At 38.4% G+C, this 14,417-nt stretch overlaps 1 protein-coding gene across 7 annotated transcripts in view; it reads left to right on the forward strand.

Moving 5' to 3' along the window:
• STAG1 (STAG1 cohesin complex component) overlaps positions 1–14,417 on the forward strand; it is a 149,441-nt gene that overhangs the window by 98,371 nt on the left and 36,653 nt on the right. For all 7 annotated transcript variants that reach the window (XM_032446719.2, XM_015870973.3, XM_085512621.1 and 4 more), the window contains 6 exons: positions 1,015–1,113; positions 3,743–3,822; positions 5,610–5,717; positions 7,548–7,662; positions 11,079–11,196; positions 12,269–12,372. In XM_032446719.2, coding sequence (XP_032302610.1) covers positions 1,015–1,113; positions 3,743–3,822; positions 5,610–5,717; positions 7,548–7,662; positions 11,079–11,196; positions 12,269–12,372 — 624 coding nt within the window. The remainder of the gene's footprint in view (positions 1–1,014; positions 1,114–3,742; positions 3,823–5,609; positions 5,718–7,547; positions 7,663–11,078; positions 11,197–12,268; positions 12,373–14,417) is intronic.

The following is a 14,417-nucleotide window of genomic DNA, read 5'->3' on the forward strand; positions in this document are numbered from 1 at the left end:
GTGTTTTTTTAAATACAGACTCAATTACAGAATAGGCTCAGAAATGAAAAGCAGGTTTGTGTTTATAACCTTTTGGCTACCTCCACGTGGTTGGTTTTTGTTTTTGTTTTTTTTACAATAATACATCATTTACCAGGACTTTACAAATGAGCTGAGCTGTGTCTGCAGTCAGGTAGATGACATGGATGTGCCCGGGGGATCCAGCCCCCTTTTCTTTATCTCCAGCATTCCTGTAGGTGACAAAACTTGATCTGTAGGCAGGTAACGCAGACACGGTCGTGCCTACAGCCAACCAGATCAAAGCAATCCCTATCAAAAGAGTCGCTAGGAGTGAGCTGCTGCCCACAGAACACCTCAGGCAGCAAAACACAAGCTGCTGTCCTTCCAGTGGCTCCTCAGGCAGTGGCTGAGGTGCGTTGTCTTTGTGGTGGCAGCCTGCTCCTGCTGGAAGCTCCATCGGCCCATTCATCCTTTCTGTGCATGGCCCATGATGGGCTTTAGAAAGCTTCAGAGAAAGAAATCTTGGGTGTGTTTGCTATGCATGTTGTTTGTACAGACAGTGGCTTAGAGATGACTTGAGTTGTTTTTGTATGCCACATACAGACTATGCTCTGTCATTTTGAACTCTTGTACATTGACATTAACAACAGGTATTGGGAGGAAAATATTTGTAGTCTAAACTGCTGCACTGCCTTCTCACCAACCGTCTTGAAGTCAGATGTCTTTATTTGATGTCTTTATTTGCTTACGGTCTTTTTGAACTGTGGAATCACTTGAAAGGGAAACAGAAGTGGAAGTGATGGCACGTTAAATTCTTTGTGTATGTAAATAGAAAAATTAACTTTGTAGGCAGCTGCACCTGTGGTTTTTGGTGTTTAGCTGAATTGCAACTTGGCTTTGGTAACACATTAGCATAACATTTTAAATGAACACTCAACAAATTACAAAATGATTTTACTTGTTATTCGTGTGGATTTGATATTATATCAGCTAATCTTAATGTGTTTTGTTTAGCAAGGTGAAGTGAGGTTGAAGTGTTTGAAAGCTCTCCAAAGTCTGTATACCAACAGAGAGTTATTTCCAAAACTGGAGCTGTTCACTAATAGATTCAAGGTAAGAGGAAATACAATTTTTGGAAGGAGAACTTAAAATGAGCATGTTGTGTATCCCACTGTGTTGTGGTCTGGACTTGTAAATTACATGCAAAACTGCTCCTGAATGCTGAGATTAAGACAAATTAATTTTAGTGTTTATCTGTTAAGATTTGACTGGCTTGACCAAGGTGATTATTTATTTGTATGTATTACTGTTGTTAATTCATTGTTGTTACTTAATCTGCTTGTGGTAATTTAATGTTAGATTTGTTGAATTTCAAGGATGTGTACAGAGTGTTTCACACCTACAGTAAGGATGAATGTAACAAACTAAAAAAAACAGTGAGTAGAACAGCTTTTATAGCTCAATTTGTGCGTGCATTTGGAGGAAGGTTGGTCTGCACCACAATACTCTGCAGAGCTGAACAGAACCTCTGTGGTGGGAGTTTGCATTGCACTTTTAGACTGTCCCTGCTTCTGTTTGGATGCTCTGTGAAGAAAGCTTTGGAGCACTCACCATGTCAGCAGGCACCTTTTGCCATCATTTTTGTGTTTTGGAGAACAGAAAACTGTAGTAAAAGAAAAACCAGTGGAATTTATCTTTGTTTAAATCATGATTATAATGCTGGTGAGAAATCCTGTTTGGGAAAGGAGTGGATACCTAAATCCTCATAAACAAACACTGTGCAGCGGACTGTAAAACTTCTCTGTTGATTTTATACTGCCTCACTGGTCATGTTTGTCATTGCAGTTATTGTTAAATCTTCCACTTGATTCTAGAAAAGCTCAAAATAGAGAAAATTTGCCATATCTTTATTCTACATAAACACTTGATAAAAACAGTGGCAATCTGCCTTTTGCCACATTAATTTGAGAGATGGAGAAGAAAATGCATACACTACAGATAGTCTTGGATTTTTAACAAAGGCTTCTTATCCAAACTAATATTTCTGTAACAACAGACTGCTTGGGAAGTGATGGAATCTCCTTCATCTGAGGTTTCTAAGGGCAAGTTAAATACATATCCATCAGGAATGAGCGAGGTCTGGTTGACTTCAAGTGGGAGATGAAATACATCATTTTGTATGTTCACTTCAGTGCTTATATTCTTATAATTTTGTAAAAATAGTTTCTGTGTGTACTGCAGTAAAGACAAAATATCCTCTCATGGATGACTTCCCTGACTAACAGACAGCAGAAGCTGCAGACTTCAGACTAGTTTTGTAATGCCTGTATAAATCTTAACATCTCAGGGCAACCAGAAGTGCTAGATGGCTCTCTGGAAAAATGCTGAATGCTGTTCTCAGTTTCATGGCTGCTTATGTGTATTTCCTCATTAAAACTGAATCAAGCTGCACATTCAGCTGAGATTCATCTCAATCCACTCAAGCTGTCAATAGAAATCTCTCTAGAGATCTCCTGGAGTAAGTTAATCTGTTCCAGAATTACTTGCATACGGTTATTAATATTGTAGCACATTCTAGGTATCTGTGGCAATGATTTAATAATGTCCCTTCTCAGACAGGGTGAAGATGCATATTCTTTATGGTATTTCTGTTAGTGTTGCTAGGCATAGCTGATAAGCTCAAATGTAAGCTTTGTCCACATAGAAAACAAAACAGCTTTGTCCATGTTCATCCATCAAAGAGACTTCTGTTTTCTGCCAAGAAGTCCTGTCTGATGCAAGTGTTGTTTCCTACATAGGAAAGAAGTGGATTAATTCTTTTCGTCAGTAACAAAGTTGGCATCAGCAGATTTAGCTGCAGTGGCTGCCCCTCATTCCTGACCTTTGCAGAATGCTGTCCCCATGTCTTGAATGACAGGAGGTGGATTTGCTCTTCAGCCTATCTTGTTCACAGTGATAATACATAACGCAGAGTCATCTTTGCAGTGTAAATTAATGTTTTAGGTTATAAATGCAGATGTGACTTATTACACTGCTGTACAGCAGCATGGAAAATTTCTTTAGGAAAAGATTGAACAGCTGGGTTTTGTAACTTGCTAAATCTCAGAAATTTTGTCTTCCAGAGACATTAGGTGCAAGGGAGGGTCTCATTTTCAACGGCTGTAGTATCTGTCTGACAGGTTCCATCACAGAGAGATTCTGGCCATGTGACAGAAAATAAGAAATATGATGTCCATGCTGTTGATTTTTGTTGAGTGAATGGTCTCTTTGGATAAGGAAATACTGTCACATCAGTCTGTTTCCAAGACTCCAGGATCAGGGAGTGTCTTTTGCTCTTTAGGCAGGTGAGAAGAGCCCTTCTCTTGCAGGCCTTCTTTAGAGATAGGAGTTTTATACCTGTGTACTTGCCCTCTGTGTGCAGTTAGCTCTCTCCCAGACCAGTCCAGAGCAGCGTAACAGTTTCAAAGTTCTCTTTGAAAGTTTCTCTTTCTTGGAAAACATAAGAGAGTAAGGACTATTTTCTTCAGTATTTTATTCCATTCACGTGTACAAGCCTGTTCCATTTTGTACATGGTGCACAGCTCCCTAAGATGTACATTTAATAATTGAATGATATGAAAGGACTTTCATGTGTCCTGTTGAAAGATTTTGCTCCTCAGGAGGAATGTTTATGTCCATGTACTTCTAAATCTGATAGCTTTGTGTGCTTTTGTTTCATCTCTGTAATAACATTTGTTTCCAGGATCGCATTGTATCAATGACACTTGACAAGGAATATGATGTAGCTGTGGAAGCCATTCGATTAGTCACACTAATACTTCAGTGAGTATGTTTTAAAATAAGTGTATTCCCTTTGAAAGTTACCTAAGCCGGTAATATACTTTATTTGTACTTTATTATACTTCACTTGTGCAATGAATTCACTCTATTACTTTACATTTACTATTAAGCTGAACTGAATATGTAATACTATAGTGATGAAGCTAAAATAAAATTCTTGATCTCCTGGAAATAAAATAGGTGAAATATAAAAGCATACTGATTTATTGAGGCTATTTGTTTTGGTACATTCACTTCTGAGGAAAAATGCCAGTGGACATTTATACCGTTTGCCAGGGACAAAATAATTGTTTTGGGAAAGAAAATATACTTACAGTTCCATTACCTATCACATTTTTCAAGAATACTGCTGAGAAGTGAATTTTTTCCTGTATTTCATAAAAATACGCACTCAAAATCTGTCTTAAGTTCAGAAGTTGCAGAAGTTTGCACTTGCATCCCAGAAGGCCAACTGTGTTTTGGTCTGCATTAAAAAAGGGATGGCCTGCAGGAAGAGGGAGGTGACTGTCACCCTCTGCTCAGCTCTTGTGATGCCCCATCTGCAGTGCTGCACCCAGGCCTGGGGCTCCCAGCTCAGGAAGGACATGGAGCTCTTGGAGGGGGTCTAGAGGAGGCCACTAAGATGATCAGAGGGCTGCAGCACCTCTCTTATGAGGAAACGTTGAGGGAATGGGGATTGTTTAGCTTGGAGAAGAGAAGGCTGCAGGGAGACTCACTGTGGGCTTCCAGTACTTAATTGGGGGATCATCTGTTTATGAGGGTGGGCAGTGATAGGACAAGGGGGAATGGTTTTAAACTGAGACAGGGGAGGTTTAGGTTGGATCTTAGGAGGAAGTTTTTCACTCAGAGGGTGGTGATGCACTGAACAGGTTGCCCAAGGAGGCTGTGGATGCCCCATCCCTGCAGGCATTCAAGGCCAGGCTGGATGTGGCTCTGGGCAGCCTGGGCTGCTGGTTGGTGACCCTGCACACAGCAGGGGGTTGGAACGAGATGATTGTTGTGGTCCTTTTCAACCCAGGCCATTCTGTGATTCTATGAAGCTCCAGCTATGTTGTTTACCTGAGAAAAGTTGACTTGTCATTGTCAATAAGTAATTACAGAAAATAAACTTTTCGTTGTCTTTGATCCAGCACAGCATGATAAGATCAGATACTGATATTGAAAATGAGTGGATATAGTCAGCACAGTAACTGCTATAAGAATGATGGACGTTTTACTTTATCAGCATTATTGTAGTTCTAAACCCACATGATTCAATCCTAAAGTGATTATATGTTGATTTGTACATGCACAGTGCTCGCTGTGTCCCCCACTCTGTGATATAATCTGTGATTTAGTTTTCTTCTGCCATTGTCTGGGGAATTGCTGCAACTTCTCCTATACTGGAGGCAGTTTTACCACGTGGCCTGGCCCTCTCAGCAGGAATTGGGAATAATAATAAGTGTTTGGTATCCTGCCGCATGCATACTGTGGATAGTGTGATGGTAATTAAGTTGGCAAGACTTGTAAGCAGTGATGAATTTTTTTACATTAATTACTGTATATGCTGATACAACTGAGAGAAGAACATCAGACAGATTTTCAGTCTTACAAGGCCTTTAAATGTTTCTGTATTTGAAATCAAACTGAAGATCTTTGAAGTCAGTTTTTCTGCCTAGTGTTTTGTACAAAGGAAACAGTCTTGTAACTGTCAAAAGTAACTTATGGGAGGTGAGGGGATTAAAACTAAACATCTGTTTCAGCTCAGTGTTGCTTTCTGCCTTTTTCAGTGGCAGTGAAGAAGCTCTATCAAATGAAGACTGTGAGAATGTTTATCACTTAGTGTATTCGGCACACCGGCCTGTTGCAGTAGCAGCTGGAGAATTCCTTCACAAAAAGTAAGTTGTGGGTGTGCAGCCATCATTTTTACTACATTTTAAACCAGTTTATCTCAGAATCATGAACTTAGGACTTCTGTATATTATTGACTAATAAAATAAAAATGCTGACACCCTCTAAAAACATGTTACACCTTTATTCCATCTTTCCTATAACCACTGTGCCAAAGGAAATGAGCTCGTGTTTCCATGAGGTGAATCATACTATATTGGTGACTGTGAGCAGGACGCTGCCACATCATAGTTATTAACCTTCTGATGTTTGTGTTTGCACTCAAGTCTTTCAGCCTGGGAAAATTTCTTTTTCCCTATGTCCTTTAATATACTTACAGAGTATTTCTACTGAAATCTAGCTTCTGTGATTTTTCTTGCCTTGGCAGATGAATCAAAGAATATCTGTTTTCCTTTGCTGGTGTTCTTTTAATTCACAGTGGTTTATTGGTGACTTAGAAATCCACATTGTAAGTGTAAGCTCCTGATGTTGGATTACTGGAATTCCATCTCTGTGAGGATACATTTCTTTCAGGGAATGAATTTACCAAATTCAATTACATTTAATGTCCTGCGTAATGTTTTACAGGAAAATGGTTACTGTTTCTTGTGCTATTTTGTTTTTAAAACTATGTATTGTGATTCCTTTGTAAACTAATACGTGGAAAATCATTATGAAAAATGCCTAGAAGGTTAATGGCATTGTCTGAAGACATATCTATATGTTAGTGTCAAGGAAAAACTTCATCTTGGTTGTTGTTTACAATGAAGATAGAATGCAGCACACTATAGGTATATCTCAAAAGAAATAGCCTTGAGGAAAAAAAAGCGTCATATTTCTCTTGGTTTCTTCTAACATTTAAGTGCTGTTGTTCTATTTTAAATGAGTTGGAGTCTCTACTTTTGAAGCATTTGGGATGGGATTTAGCTTGATTAATGTTATGCATTTTAATACCACTTTCTGAGTGTAAGCTCGTCAAATGTTTCTCTCTGTGTAATTAGCAAATGGAAGCAAATAACACAGAAGATCACAGAGTTGGCCTTGGTGAATGTTTAAGACGTTTCAGCGCCTGCTGAGGTGCTTGTCTCTTACCTTATAGACAGGGAGGGAGAAAAAGCACAATGTCTTCAACTAAAATACAGAGTTGTTGTGCAACTCCTTCTCTTTTGATTTAATTCTAGTAGCAAAATCAGGATATATTTTCACATTCAGAATGTGCTTTGTGGATGCAGCTGCGCTGTAATTAAAGCAAGGAGCAGTTTTCAAACTTCACAAAGTAAAACAATCATTGTAGCTAAAATGCAGGTGTATCTGAGATCCCTGTAAGCTATGAAATGTGAGTGTTGAGAGTAATTTGGAGCTCCCTGCAGAATTATAATGCACGTTTTAAAAAAGAACAGAATACTTGTCAGTTAGTTTGCTTTGTCATTTGTGCTGCTACTGTTACTTGAGTTTTGTCAGCGTAGCAGTGAAGGTGCAGCCTTAGTTCTTGAGGCATTAGGGGAGTAAATGCTGCCAGCACTGTAAGATTTGATAGCTTAAAATGAGAAATTATATAAATTATGCAAACATATAAAGCTGTGCAAAATTCTTTGATATGTGTTCTAGAGTGCTTTTTTCTGTATGAAATTTCTCCAGCCCTAAGAGCTTGAAGACTTGGAAGACAAATTCATCTCCTTAGCTAGATTGTGCACTCTTTCTCTTGAAAGAAATAGCTTGACATACTTTCACCGAGTTTTATGAACAAATATGCTCTAATAAGAATGAATGTTCATCATGTTATGGAATGAATGAGATTTGTTTTGATAAACATGTTAGCTCCTTTTGCTTATTTTCAGACTGTTCAGCAGACACGATCCCCAAGCTGAAGAGGCTCTAGCAAAGAGGAGAGGACGAAATAGTCCAAATGGAAACCTCATTAGAATGTTGGTTCTTTTCTTTCTTGAAAGTGAGGTAAAAATATATATTTTTAATATGTACACATTCAGTTGAGCCTGGACTTTAAGTAGTGATGTATCAACATATATTAATAAGTTTGTTTTGTAATAGTTTCTGAAATACCATATGCCCTTTATCCTGTCCCCCACCTCACTCTCAGTCAAGCAATTAATTCCAAAATCTTTTCCGTGTTTTATTAGGCTCTTGCATGTCTCCAAAGTACTCAGTGCTGCCCAGCTGGTAATATAGTCACTACCAGGTTTCATGGCTACACAGAAATGTTCCTTGGTTGGTTGGGATTGTTTCAGATATCTAACTCAAGTTTGTAATTCTAGAGTTCACTTTTTGTAAAGTGAAGTTATTTAAACAGGAAAGGAACAAAATTTATAATCAGAATTATAGATTAATTTGGAATGGAAAAGGTTTAAGGGACAATTCGGGTCTAAGTGGGGGTAGTTATAAGATTAGGTGAGGTCACACAGGGCTTTCTGCAGCTGCATCTTGAAAACAGCTGAGGGTGGAGAGTGTAAGTGTATGTACAGTAGCTTAAGTGTTTGACCACATTCAGGATAGGGTTGTGCCCATAGTCTGTAGAGGTCAAATATATGCAAAATATTATGCTAAAAGTGCTAATGGTAATTTATGTGAGGAATAGCATTTGGATGGAAGAAGGCTTGAAAAGATTGACAGGTAGAGGATACTCTGAAGATACTGTGGGAGAAAGGTTTAAAGATGATACATTTGATTCAGTAATTAATAGATGGCAAAGGAAGACTGAAAGGAAGGAATGACAAATGTTTCTCGAGAGAACGGATGTTTCGTACAAAAAAGGAGAAGTTACTTGATTCAAATCAAGTATTTGAATTGTTATTAGGGTTTGAACAAGAGGCTGTGAGGATGAAAAGAAACAATCAGATGCTGAAAGAAAGATAACATTTAGGTAAAATGTTAATGTTAACATTGTTTAGAAACACCATGGAAGCCAGCAGGACTAGATGAAACATTGCTATCTGTGTGGACCTCCAATCTGCTACTAAATGTATTCTACAGCTGAGTTTTACAGCTTCTTCAAAAAGTAGATTGTGATAGATATTCTATTTTCCAGTGAAAAGCCTAAGCTGATTGTGGAGAAATGAAGAAGTTTTGCTAGCTGATGTAATCACTCAGTGAATGTCATTAGGTGAGATGGTTGTATAGCCACAGGCATTAGACATGCCCGTGGCCACTGGGTGATGAGACGGGCAGCATGTCTAACAAGATTACTTGTCAGACAGGAGAAACGTTTGCTCTGTAAATACAATACAAGCAAATGGGCTTATTAGTCTGCTTCCTTTGGACAAATATGTTCTTTCAGACTTTGGTGTCAGGGTTGCTGTTCATACCTATTGTGTACCTTGCTAGTAGCTGTATCTGTTGATAGATTAGTTGTGCTGAATTACCATACTCAGTGTTCTTCATTCCTTAAATCTGAGTGTGTGTGATGGAGAGTTACCTAGAATTATCTTCTCCATCTTTCCTATTTCAGCCATATGCTGTTCTCTGAGACCACTTGGGTCTCAGGGTTAGCTTTTGCTATTGCTATTTTTGAGAAAGTTGTTATCAACAAATTAGAATATTCTGACTCCAATTTTAAAGATTTAAAGATTTAGCAATCTTAAAGCTTCCACCAGCACAAGATGAGATTTAAGCACTGCAGTCTGAGAGGGTGCATTCAGGAGGCAGTAAAGGTAATGCTGTGAGAAGCATCAGAAGGTTCTGTGACATACAGGAAAGTACAAAGATGTATTGTCACCGCCTTCCATAAGCTCTTAGATGTTCTCTAATTTAGCAGTTGTTCCCATGTCTGGCAAGTGAATCAGCTTTGTGTGTTATGCTTGTTACTTTTTGATGATGGCTAGAGATTGATTTATAAATCAGTAGAAGTCCATGGGTCACTTTCTCAGTTAAGAACAAATGGCCATTCACACAGAGCCATTTTTTGCAACTAAAAATAAGGTTAATTCTATGCCCTCTGAGTTCATTAGGATTTCCACTACTTCTTTCTGAGCAGTGAGTATTAGCCATTGTAGAGCTCAATTCAAAATTTAAGTGAACATAATGCTAACAAAAAACATTATCTTATTTGGGATTTACCATATTCCTAAAGTTGTAGATGTTCTGTCTCAATTAGCAATGTATTGGTTTAACTGTGTTGATAAACCAGTCTTGTTCAGCAAGACCAAGTGCTCAGTCCTGCACTTTTGGCCACAACCCCAAGTAATGCAGCAGGCTTGGGGTAGAGTAGCTGGAAGACTATGTGGAAGAAATGACCTGGGGGTGTTGGTCACAGCTCAGCTAGACATGAGCCAGCAGTGTGCACAGGTGGCTAAGGACACCAATGGCATTCTGGCTCATAAAAGAAATATTACAACTAGCAAGCACAGAGAGGTGATCGTCCCATGTACTCAGCACTGCTGAGGCCACGTCTTGAGTACTGTGTTCTGTTTTGAGCCCCTCACTGCAAGAAAGACATTGAGGCTCTGGGCAATGGAGCTGTAAGGGGTCAGTCTGGAGATGAGGAGGCTCAGGGGAGGCCTTATCACTCTCTAAAACTCCCCAAAAGGAGGTTGTGGTGATATGGGGGTTGGCCTCTTCTCCCACATAATTAGCAATAGGACTAGAGGAAATGGCCTCAAGTTGGCTAGAGAAGATTCAGGTTGAACATTAGGAAATACTTCTCAGAGAGAGCAGTTGGGCTGGAACAGGCTGCCCAGGGAGGTGGTGGAGTCACTGTGACTGAGGCATGTTGAATAGACCTTTAGATGTGGTGCTAAAGATTTATGGGGGGAAATATTGGTGGCAAGTGGATGGTTTGACAAGATGATCTTGGAGGTCTTTTTCAACCTTGGTGATTTCATTCTGTGATTGTGTTTTCCCATTTCAGCCATTAGTTGTAATACAAACACCACTGCACGCATTTTCATTTTGTTGTTGTTTGTCCCTTTCGTTCTAATACTGGATGTTATACTAAAATGAAAAATATTTCCATATCCATGTTCTGCACTGAAAAATAAATGCCTGTTCAGAAAGGATGTATTACAGCCTCCTCTTAGTATCATGTCTCAGCGTCTCTTCTTATAACACAGTAATGAATGTGAGGAAATGGAAATTTCTAGATTAGAATTTAGAGATTTTTCACAAGCAAGCTGCTTTACTGAAAGCTCCATTTGTTTTTTTTATCCATTTTCCAATAAAGTGCATCCCCATTGCTGTACAGTTGTATCATTCAGGTGAAAAAAAGCCTTCCAGAGTGAGTTTAAAACTGAATTTTCTTTCCGACTTATTTAAGAATATGTGCCCAGAGACGGTGTCTGTGCCGTAATGATTGTAACAGCTGAGAAACAACTGCTTGCACCTGAACACTGTACTGACCAGTGCTTCTGATTTTGTAGTTGCATGAACATGCAGCCTATTTGGTGGACAGTTTGTGGGAGAGCTCTCAAGAACTGCTGAAAGACTGGGAATGCATGACAGAATTGCTCTTGGAGGAGCCAGTCCAAGGAGAAGAAGGTATTTGTTTAACCTTTCTACTGTACTGATATTGCACGTTATTTGTTATGACTTAAAAAGGCTTTTCACTGTGGCAGATAGAAGCGCTTATGTTGTGATTTGTTTAGAAAGCATATTTGAGAAAGTACAACATAGATTTTAGTTTAATCCATTTTTAATACACTCTGCTTCAAGAGGAGAAGCTTTGTATTGCATTTTTCAACTCATGTAGTCTGCTGTAGTGTTGCTGTTTAATATTAAGGCTAAGATTCTTGTCTGAACATTTAGATGACTAGAGTATACATTTTAGTCAATTAAGTAACTAACAGTTTTGAGTAAACAAAAACTTCAGGTGGTGTTTGGGGATTGTGCAGACAATGTTAAACCCCCTTGAATTCTTTAAAGAAAAAAAAAAATGAGGGATTTTTTTTTTTCACAGTTAACTATGTATCCCCTTTGTCAGGTTGCCAGAGAGATTGGTGGCAAAGATTTCCTAATGATAAAGTCATTAAAGATCTTTATAATGTTTCAGGAGTCTTCTCCAGAAACCTTTACAGCAGTTAGGTTGTCAGAAATCATAATGTACTCTCACTGCTTCCTTGCATGATGCGTTGGTCGTCTCTGTGTTCCAGCATCTCACCTTTTGGTACTCCCGTTTCACCTGTGTGCCTTCTATGTATATGGCGATTTCCTTGGAAAGGAGCTGGTTCGTTTAGGTTTCTGTATAGCCTAGTGGGGTTTGGCTCTTGAGATGTGATCAGAAGTACTTAATGCTTCATGGTGGTGAGAGTATTTTATAAGAAATGACAGTGAACAGTCAGTCCATCTCTGTCCTACGTGCCACTCGGTATTTTGTAGACCTTTGTTCATCATTTTTCCAGGCTGCCTTTTTCCAAACTTAAGTCCTGCCATATTCAATTTGGGATAACTAAGAGATCAAGCAAGCAAACCTCAGTTTTATAAACTGACCAAAATTATATTGTCTCTTTGTTGTCTGTTCCCTGTGTTTTACAACTACGTTCACAGATTTATCATCTTTAAGATTTCTTTCAGACATCAAAGCTGATTTTTGCTGTTGTTTTTTTTTTCATAGCCATGTCTGACCGTCAGGAGAGCGCTCTGATAGAGCTGATGGTGTGTACAATCAGACAAGCTGCTGAAGCACACCCTCCAGTTGGCAGAGGCACTGGCAAAAGAGTGAGTAGAACTATAATGGGCAACTCAAAACTATTTGTGTTAATATATTAGCATGAAGTACTTTTCTGTAAAACCATATTTTGACACTAAGTGAAATTTTTACAATCAATTTTTTGTATGTGCATTTTTGAGGAAAAGTAATAGTATATGAGCAACCTGGTGCAGTGGGAGATGGCCCTGCCAACAGCAGGTGGTTTGGAATTAAATGATCTTAAAGATCCCTTCCAACCCAAACCTCATTGATTCTATATTCTGTTTATGGAAATGTCTTTTTGTTTTTTTTTATTTAAATTTCCTTTTGATGAATAGAGCTGACTGCTCTGAGCAGGAGGGTTGGGACTGGGACTTTGCAAGGCCCCTTCCAGCCTGAATGCTTCTGGGATTTTGTATATCCATCCACTTTGAGCTTTTTCTTTGGGTGCCCATAAACTTTTGAAATCTGATAATGTTTGTATTGTCATCTAGACGCCTCTCTAATCTATTATACAATGACTGTGTGGGGCTCTCCATCAGTTGAGTTCCATTCCTAAAGGCTCTTTTAAGCATTTCAGCACAAGTCACAAGGTCAGGGTGATGAACAGGCTTTGACTTTTATTCTCCATAAACGCAGCATTCACAGTTTCAGCTTCCCAAGTATATTTCTCTGATTTTTCTTAGTCCTCCTCTTACTTAGGTTAGGCTGCAATGAAATAAAACCATGTGAACATTTGGTACTTCTGTTAGGTTTTCTTCTGAAAAGACATAACTAATAAAGAAAGACACAGACTTACTTTAGACTATATCTAGAGACACACTAACCACACTTCATTGCTAAACTAAAGACAGCTACTTGGCTTCTCAGTTTTTCTGTACTAAAAGTAGTTTATCTGCATGTCCTAAAACAACATCCCAGGAGAATTTCCAGTAGGCCGTCAATTTAAACATGTTTTTTGTACCTTGCTTTATGAAGAATATTCTATGAAATTTCTAATTTATTAAAACATTTCAGAGATGAGGGGGCAGTCTACAAAGGCACTTACTCAAATATACATGTAAATCGAAGCATCTGCTGCATTAACAAAAGCATTAAGCCATTCCAGTAGACAAATAATCTTTAAATTTAAGGATGTTTTCACATTTGTATTCACTGTTTGTAGCCATAAATAGTGGTAGTGTAAGCTGTCTGTGTAATTTTTCTCTCTCGGATCTACATTTCAGTTGACTTAAATTCAGAAAAATTAGTAGTCTTAGATTTTTGCTGTCTGTAGTTTTACAAAGGTAAAGAATAAACTTCACTCTCTGAACAATGATCAAATTAGTGTGAAGATCACCCCTAGGAATCCAGCTGAATTAATAGCACTGCTAAATAGCAATATTTGGTTGTATCTGCTATGTACTATAGAATTGGTTTCTTACCCTGGTGACAAATCTTTAGGTGTTTCCCCTTCATTTCCATGGCTGTTTTGGATACTTACCCAATAGGCTGCCTGTCTTCTGGGCATGTTTTGTTTCCAGCTGTTCCTTCTCTCTTAGAGAGAGGTATAGGTATAATGTTTAGCTTTTCCTACTTTTCAGTTACAAAATGAGTTTTAAGATGGTAACTGCAAAGTTTCTTTCGATTCTTCAGCAGAGGTTTGTTGTGTTCTCATGATCTCATTAGGATATTTTCTGAACTGAAATGGGTTTTTTAATTATGTTCTTGAGAATTAGTTTTCAATCTGTCTTTGGTTTGTAACCCTTATTGTGAAGTTGAGCAGCGTGGATGAACATAAGCCTTTAGGTAATGGAAATATTCTACTACTTGTTTTCAAAAGTATTCTTTACAAAAACTCTCCTTTTCTGAAGCCAAGAGGGCAGCTCTAAGCTTTTGTGAAGCTATGTTGATTATATATTCATTGTTTTAAGGTGGTTTGGCTATGATAGTATTAGTAGCCTCAGTGTAAATGTCACTGAAAGCTGTAAATGAATTCAGTGAGCTTGGGTGCATGTTCTCACTGAGAATTACATTCCAGTTTAGAGATGAGGCCACTAATCTGCTAATGGAAATCACTGTTACAGTGTGGTTT

The sequence above is a fragment of the Coturnix japonica genome, chromosome 12 (assembly GCF_054131305.1).
Source record: "Coturnix japonica strain WE chromosome 12, WE-NBRP24, whole genome shotgun sequence".
Lineage (NCBI taxonomy): Eukaryota > Metazoa > Chordata > Aves > Galliformes > Phasianidae > Coturnix > Coturnix japonica.